We start from the raw sequence: 8,894 nt of genomic DNA, 5'->3' as shown, positions 1-8,894 counted from the left end.
CTCGCAGAGATGTGCAATTGTTCAGAGAAGTTGGGATACTGCCAATGAGAAAATTCTGGGTTAAATTGAGATATTCCAACTTGACTAGACGGCCCAATTCTATTGGTATAGTCCCAGCTGGGTTAAATTGAGATATTCCAACTTGACTAGACGGCCCAATTCTATTGGTATAGTCCCAGTCAAATTATTAAATGAAAGATCCAAAGTTCACAGTAAGGAGCGGCTGCCAAAAGATGAGGACAGAAACTTTCACTTGGAATAGTTCCCTAAATTCTGAAAATCAACTCTACTACAAATGTTAAACAAGCCATTTGATATGTAGGATTAAAGAGAATAGCAAAATATATTATCTTTTAAACACCATTCCACAATAAATCATGATTTCATTATGCCCGGAAACTAGGGAGAATTAATAAATCAATAGATCATGATTTCGTTACATACTAAAGATCAAGAAGAATCTGTAAATCAATTAATCATGGTTTAGTAATCATTTTATTATAATTTGAATTATAAATCAATTTTAGGATTATAAACAAATGTGAATTCCACAAAATTGATTAAAAATATATGAATTTATTTCATATAAAAATAATCTCACAAATTTAATAGATCACTGTGAATAATTTACATGATATACGTACATCGCTCATTAAACATAGATTCATATAAAAACAATTATCACAACTTTAATGGATAATGGTGAATTTACCCGATATACATATTTCACTCATTAAACATAGATTCATATAAAAACAATCTCACAAATTTAGTGGATTATGGTGAATTTACATGATATACAGACATCACTCATTAAACATTAACATATACATTAACAAATGGAGCATTTTCCATATAAAGTAATTAAGGATGCAAAATAGGTTTAAACTAGCAATTGCACCAAATGTTGCAAAGGAAACACTGTAAGGCATAAATTGGAGAAGAATCCCACCATATAAAACAACATTCAACAAATGGATCCCAGAGATAAGTATGTTCTCTGTTTGCTTTGTAAAAGTGATCTTCCCATTGAACCACCATGCCCAAGTGTTGATTGTTCAATACCATCATCTTAACAAGCAGGTTTTCTACCCTTATGGTGGCCAATTCTTGCACATTTATCTAAAAAATTCCATCTCCATCTATATCAGCAACAATTGCCCTTGGATTGGGGCTTTCTAGGCTAGCTGAGATATATACCTTAAGAGTTTTAGTTACCTTTGACATGTCCAGTGCACTAAAGGCTAGCAACAAGTAATTCTGATTCTAACCATATTATACTATTGATTTGGGATTCAATTATGTTATTTCCATCTGAAACTATTTGGCTTATGTTTAAGAGGCATCCCTCTAATCTAGTCAATTTGCTTGATTTCTATTTGATCACCTTTATCTGATCCAAAATAGTTTAGGTCAACTCATGAAAGTTGTTCTTCAAATGAACCAGCGTTGGTCTGTAGATTTTTCAACCTATACCTCATGCCAATCTGAATCAATTTCAAGGATACCAACTTTTCAGCATGGCAAAGGATGACAAGAAGGTAAATGCAACAATGATGTTGCAACAATGTTGCTCTACAAAACAATGACAAACACTGAAGTTGACAAGATGAGATGGGGCAAAACCACATAAGATTAAAGAATTATGGTGAAAGAAGATCACCTAGAGATTTTTTAAGTTGCCTGAGAGATCGCAAATACAGAATATGTTTTACAACATTGGCATTTCTCTGATTTCGCCATTGATTCACTATTTTTGTTGCATTTTAAAACAACACACCTCAATTGTACAAAATTAAGACAATTCATTTTAATAGCCAATCCTCCTAGAAAACCATTGCATTAGGGGGATTCCACAAGTTCACTTGTTTTAAAGTCCGTCCAAACAACTGATTCTCAGTAAGATGAAAACTGAGTTGTGTGGCATTTATTTCATTCATACTACCTAATTGCATACAATAGTCGTAGTACCCAATTCCATACAATACTCATACTACCACTTTGTTTAATTCTCTAACAAGCTCTTAATAGCACCCAAGTAGCACAAACTGCAACAGTCAGTTTTGTTTCATTTTCAAATAAAAGTGAGAAACAATGATTATAGGTCCATTTCTATAAGAATTTACCTACAAGTCTGAAAATATTTGTAACATAACTCCTGTAAAAGTTGTTTAACTCAAAATTGCAGTATATCCATAACATAACTACTGTAGAAGTTGTTTAACTCAAAATTGCAGTCATTTCTTTTTCTGCATGAATACTGTCAATTTTCATCTTTTGGAGTTTGAAAAACCCTTAATATAATTGAATGTATTGAATGTATCAACATAACAAGGTAGAACTTGAGCAGGTCTGCACCTGCTCTATGTAGTAAAACATCCTTAACCAACTCAAAGGATATTTAACTCAACTAACAATATTAGTTATTCAAAACCTTGACCGCCCATTTGTTAATTCTTTTTCTGCATGAATACTGTCAATTTTCATCTTTTGAAGTTTGAAAAGCCCTTAATATAATTGAATGTATTGAATGTATCAACATAACAAGGTAGAACTTGAGTAGGTCTACACCTGCTCTATGTAGTAAAACATCCTTGACCAACTCAAAGGATATTTAACTCAACTAACAATATTAACTATTCAAAACCTTGACAAGTTGCATTGAGCCTTATATAATTCAAATAATATAACATTAATAAAGGATCATTTCACAAACATTTTTGCATTCACCTTAAGCCTGGTATAAAGGCTCCCATAATCATAACAGGCAAAACCTGTAATGATTCAGATTTATCAGCCATTGTAGAAACCTCAAAAGAAATATATTGTAAACTCAATGAGTATATATATAGAGAAACCCTACCTTGGTACACTTGAACATGATTTGGGCAGGATAATTAAGAAACATTAGAGATCCCTTGGTTAATCCTTGTGATCCCATGAGTACAGCACATAGGTTTACGTATGTTTTCCATGGATTCTGTATATCCCTTGTTTTGAAGCCATTGAGATAGATAAGCGCCAAATACACAAATCCTTGTACAAAGGTGAAATACCATCCATAGTTGCACCGATCGTAAACAAAACAAACGAATCAAAGTCTGAAACAAAGGTTTTTAGAGAGAACAAAATCTGCAACTTCATAGTAGGGGGCATAATCTCCCGTGGAAGCTTGGGCAGAGAACCCCTAAAGAAATCAAGAGGACGGTTTATTTGTGTCTAGAACCCACCTATTTCCCACCATGATCCATCATTGTATAAAGGTGAAATACCATCCATAGCTACATCGATCATAAACAAAACAAATGAACACATTTGCTGCTTTAAAAAGAAACACATGAAATATTTTGAGTGATGCAGAGAAAGCACAAATATTTAAATCAATCTTATATCTTGTATTGTAACAATGATTGCCATATCCACACTACTTAATTTAAATATTGGCAAACAAACTAGACACTCGATATTATATTAAATCATATGTTGAAAATATGCGACATCCATCTTCAATTCACTAAAGATGGAGAATTCCACGCTAACCCTAGTGCATTGATAAAGCCTTAGAAACTCTCCAAAGCTTCCCCAATTCCAATCTCAACATCACTGATTATCCCTTGTTTTTTTTGCAACAGAGGATGTAAAAAATCCCACCAAGTTCATCACTTTTCTACTAGGTATCCCACCACTCTTTCCAAAATATCTTCGTTCTTTTTATCGAGAGGAATACTCTTCTGATCTCATATTTCATACACAAGTTTATGAAAGCAAAATCCAGAATAAGGTAGATTGGGTTCTAGCAAATACATTTGAGGAGCTTGAAGGATCAGAATCTATACAAGCCCTATCAAAGGGGTACCCTACACGAGCAGTAGGACCTATTTTCCTCGGGGAATTCCTGCAAGGAGAGTGCTCTTTTCTAAAAGATCTAATCACAATAAGTTTTTGGGAGGAGAATGAGGAGTGCATGAGATGGCTAGAGAAGCCGACACCAGCATTTGTTCTATATGTTTCATTTGGGAGCTTAACCATTATGTCAATAGCACAAGTACATGAATTAGCCTTGGGATTGGTGGGTAGTGAGTAACCCTTCCTGTGGAAATTTGCCAAAACAGAATATTTTTGGTTCAGCATATCTGTCAAACACTTTGGAGACGCTCTTGAGAAACTTCAAGACAACAGAACTTTAACCACTAAAAGAGCATCGTTTATGAATGAGCTTGTTTCCACTCCTTAGGCCTTCTACGAGTTCACTATCTAGTGGATATTTCACTTGCATGAAGACCATAGACTTCCACATCATTATTGTTGCAACTGGAAAAGTAACATACATTTTACATATCCACTGGTGAATGGTTTGACATAAAATTGATTGAGACTTGGACACATAATTGTTTTTCAGTCACAGAGAAAATAGCAACAAGGGGGCAAATAAGATAGTTCATAACAAAACAACAGCATTAGCAACCAATTGCTCTTGGCAATAACAAAATTATAAATGAAACTTCACACCCACAAAAAACTACAAATCTCTTACCATAACTATGGTCGCTTTGCAAGAGGAAATACATTTACCAATCCTATCATAAAATTACAAATTTACATTCCTAAAATCGTTTTGATAAATGAAATTTCATTCAAAATACTAACCGAGCCATGAGTATCCATTCCAGAAAATGTATTCGACTCCAAATCTAAGGAATCAACTCGCTTGAACTTGCTTCCATGAGAATTAGCATGCAGCTTGTTTCCTTTTAAAACATCGCACTCTTCATTCTCCACTCCATTAACCATCATCTCCATCTGCACATCCTCTAGTTCCTTGGAGGCTATCTGTGCTCCCAACTCCATTTTATTCCACTTCCAAATATCGTAGAGCTGTAATAACACAAACATACGACGCCCATGTTTGCAACCCCTCTGCTGGGCGTAAGTTAGGAAATATATGAAGCAGAAAAAATAGTTATCTTTTTTAGCAATACCCTGGAATTAGAAGCAAATGTATGGTTTAATATTTGCAATGATATTTTACATTTGAGATGCAATGTAGTTATAGATTTCATTTTCAATGTTGTAAAACAACTAGCAACAACCTAGTCCTAAAGAGAAAATGAAGTAGTCAATTGATCATTCAACCTGGTTTATTCATTCTGTCCAAAAATAAGCAAACAGATAAACGTATACAAATTTCAAATTTACTGCAAATAAAGAGTCCTCCACCCCTCCATATTGCCCTCCATATTGATAATGTTGAAATGTTGTGTATAGTGGCACAAAAAGAGAGGTTACTACCAAGTGCCGAACTTACACCAACAAACCAAATATTTTGCCAAAACAAAATATTTTTGGTTCAGCATTTCTATCAAACACTTTGCAAACATTCTTAAGAAACTTCAAGGCAACAGAACTTTAACCACTAAAAGAGCACCATTTTTTAATGAGCTTGTTGCCACTCCTTGGGCCTTCTACAGTTCACTATCTAGTGGATATTTCACTTGCATGAAGACAATAGACTTCCACGTCATGATTGCTGCGGCTGGAAAAGTAACATATATTTTGCATATCCACTGGTGAATGGTTTGACATAAAATTGATTGAGACTTGGACACATAATTTTTTTCAGTTACAGAGAAAATATCAACAAGGGGGCAAATAAGATAGTCTGAAACCGTTCTAATAACAAATCAACAACATTAGCAACCAACTACTCTTGGCAATAAAAAAATTGTAAATGAAACTTCACACCCACAAAAAACTATAACTCTCTTAACATAAATATGGTTGATTTGCAAGAGGAAATACCATTTACCAATCCTATCATAAAATTACAAATTTACATTCCTAAAATCATTTTGATAAATGAAATTTCATTCAAAATACTAACAGAGCCATGAGTAGCCAGTCCAAAAACTGTACTTGACTCCAAATGTAAGGAGCCAACCCGCTTGAAATTGCTGCCATGAGAGTTAGCATGCAGTTTCTTTCCTTTTAAAACATCGCCCTCTTCATTCGCCACTCCATTAACCATCACCTCCATCTTCTCGTCCTCTAGTTCCTTTGAGGCTATCTGTGCTCCCAACTCCATTTTCTTCCACTTCCAAATATCGCAGAGCTGTAATATAACACAAACATACAATGTCCATATGCCATTTTATAACGGGTTTGCAACCCCTCTGCTTGGCGTAAGTTAGGAAATATATGAAACAGAAAAAATAGTTTATTTTTTTAGCAATACCCTGGAATTAGAAGCAAATGTATGGTTTAATATTTGCAATGATATTTTACATTTGAGATGCAATGTAGTTATACATTTCATTTTCAATGTTGTAAAACAACTAGCAACAACCTAGTCCTGAAGAGAAAATGAAGTAGTCAATTGATCATTCAACCTGGTTTATTCATTCTGTCCAACAATAAGCAAACAGATAAACGCATACAAAGTTCAAATTTACTGCAAATAAATAGTCCCCCACCCCTCCATATTGATAATGTTGAAATGTTGTGTATAGTGGCACAAAAAGAGAGGACCAACAAACCAACGATTTTGCCAAAACATAAATTTTTTGGTTCAACATTTATGTCAAACACTTTGCAGACATTCTTGAGAAACATCAAGACAACAGAACTTTAACCACTAAAAGAGCATCATTTTTGAATGAGCTTGTTGCCACTCCTTGGGCCTTCTACAGTTCACTATCTAGTGGATATTTCACTCACATGAAGACCATAGACTTCCACGTCATGATTGCTACATCTGGAAAAGTAACATATATTTTACATATCCACTGGTGAATGGTTTGACATAAAATTGATTGAGACTTGGACACATAATTTTTGTTTAGTTACAGAGAAAATAGCAACAAGGGGGAAAAGAAGATAGTCTGAAACCATTCTCATAACAAAACAACAGCGTTAGCAACCAAATGCTCTTAGCAATAACAAAATTATAAATGAAACTTCACATCCAAAAAAAACTACAACTCTCTTACAATAACTATGGTCGATTTGCAAGAGGAAATACCATTTACCATTCCTGTCATAAAATTACAAATTTACATTCCTAAAATCAATTTTATAAATGAAATTTCATTCAAAATACTAACCGAGCCATGAGTAGCCATTCCAAAAACTGTACTCGACTCCAAATCTAAGGAGTCAACCCGCTTGAACTTGCTGCCATGAGAGTTAGCATGCAGTGTGTTTCCTTTTAAAACATTGCCCTTTTCATTCTCCACTCCATTAACCATCCTCTAGTTCCTTAGAGGCTATCTGTGCTCTCAACTCCATTTTCTTCCACTTCGAAATATCGCAGAGCTGTAATGTAACACAAACATACGACGCCCATATGCCATTCTATAAAGGGGGGTTTGCAACCCCTTTGCTTGGCGTAAGTTAGGAAATATATGAAGTAGAAAAAATAGTTTATTTTTTTTTTAGCAATACCATGGAATTAGAAGCAAATGTATGGTTTAATAGTTGTTTTGCAATTATATTTTACATGTGAGATGCAATGTAGTTATAGATTTCATTTTCAATGTTGTAAAACAACTAGCAACAACCTAGTCCTGAAGAGAAAATGAAGTATTCATTGATCATTCAACATTCTGTACAAAGTTCAAATTTACTGCAAATAAAGAGTCCCCCACCCCTCCATATTGCCCTCCATATTAATAATGTTAAAATGTTGGGTATAGTGGGGCAAAAGAGAGGACCAACAAACCAAAAATTTTGCCAAAACAAAATATTTTTGGTTCAACATTTTTGTCAAACACTTTGCAGACATTCTCTAGAAACATCAAGGCAATAGAACTTTAACCGCCAAAAGAGCACCGTTTTTGAATGAGCTTGTTGCCACTCCTCGGGCCTTCTACAGTTCACTATCTAGTGGATATTTCACTCGCATGAAGACCATAGACTTCCACGTCATGATTGTTGCAGCTGGAAAAGTAACATATATTTTACATATCCACTCGTGAATGGTTTGACATAAAATTGATTGAGACTTGGACACATAATTCTTTTCCAGTTACAGATAAAATAACAATAAGGGGACAAAGAAGATAGTCTGAAACCATTCTCATAACAAAACAACACCATTAGCAACCAACTACTTTTGGTAACAACATTATAAATGAAACTTCATACCCACAAAAAACTACAACTTTCTTACCATAACTATTGTCGATTTGCAAGAGGAAATACCATTTACCAATCCTGTCATAAAATTACATTTTACATTCCTAAAATCGTTTTGATAAATAAAATTTCATTCAAAATACTAACCGAGCCATGAGTAGCCATTCCAAAAACTGTACTCGATTCCAAATCTAAGTCAACCCACTTGAACTTGCTGCCATGAGAGTTAGCATGCAAGTTGCTTCCTTCTAAAACATCACCCTCTTCATTCTCCATTCCATTAGCCATCACCTCCATCGGCACGTCCTCTGGTTCCTTCAAGGCTATGCAATTTTTTAAAGAGGGAAACCGACGTAACTTGAATAACATCGTAACTGATTAATACCTGTCAAAAATCAATCTAATGGTCTAGACTATTTTAATCGTCTAACATTCAGATCAACAGATCATGAAGGTACAGGTGGCTGGGAAGGATAGTTATTTTCATAGGGAACTTCTTACATCGTAATTATCATATTTTCCCTATAAAGTAATTAACGATGTAGAGTAAAGTAATTAACGATGTAGAGTAGGTTAAATTACCACATTGTGATTTAGAAAGAAAGTTTTAAATGTTATTTGAAAATTTATATTTAATAAGTATATTAAAATTTATATGGATAATATTTCAAAATTTAAAAGATAAATTATTTTTCTTTTAGGTGTGGAGACTTTTGAATATATATTTTATTTAATAGGCAGAGTTTAAACGTTTTATATTT

General features: G+C 34.0%; 1 protein-coding gene across 4 annotated transcripts; it reads right to left on the bottom strand.

Annotated features, from left to right (window-relative positions):
• Positions 1-2,628: 2,628 nt before the first annotated feature.
• Positions 2,629-8,506, bottom strand: LOC149195936 (uncharacterized). 4 transcript variants are annotated; one of them, XM_089405444.1, is made up of 5 exons: positions 8,281-8,506; positions 7,101-7,935; positions 5,939-6,109; positions 4,648-4,875; positions 2,629-3,281 (listed from the first exon to the last, which is right to left on the bottom strand). In XM_089405444.1, the coding sequence occupies exons 2-5, from the start codon at positions 7,242-7,244 to the stop codon at positions 3,231-3,233; spliced, it is 594 nt and encodes a 197-aa protein (XP_089261570.1). In that variant the 5' UTR covers positions 7,245-7,935; positions 8,281-8,506; the 3' UTR covers positions 2,629-3,230. The 4 variants fall into 4 exon arrangements, with proteins under 4 accessions (XP_089261570.1, XP_089261567.1, XP_089261568.1 ...); XM_089405441.1 differs by having other exon boundaries at positions 2,631-3,281; positions 4,648-4,917; positions 5,882-6,109; XM_089405443.1 differs by having other exon boundaries at positions 2,632-3,281; positions 4,648-4,917.
• Between the last annotated feature and the right edge of the window lie 388 nt (positions 8,507-8,894).

This window comes from Pinus tabuliformis, chromosome 2_2 (assembly GCF_031772625.1).
Source record: "Pinus tabuliformis cultivar Carrire ecotype Pingquan chromosome 2_2, CPIR1, whole genome shotgun sequence".
Taxonomy (NCBI): Eukaryota; Viridiplantae; Streptophyta; class Pinopsida; order Pinales; family Pinaceae; genus Pinus; species Pinus tabuliformis.
The sequence above is the reverse complement of the archived record's forward strand: the minus strand, read 5'-3'. Positions and strand labels throughout refer to the sequence as shown.

Bases quoted from the DNA above. Each gene is read 5' to 3' on its own strand.
- LOC149195936 (XM_089405441.1), bottom strand. From the start codon at position 7,244: ATGGTTAATGGAGTGGAGAATGAAAAGGGCAATGTTTTAAAAGGAAAC. The intron at 4,918-5,881 runs GTTAGTATTTTG...TACGCCCAGCAG, and splicing joins GACTGGCTACTCATGGCTCT to AGGGGTTGCAAACATGGGCG. The intron at 3,282-4,647 runs GTTAGTATTTTG...TGATCGATGTAG, and splicing joins GAATGGATACTCATGGCTCG to CTATGGATGGTATTTCACCT.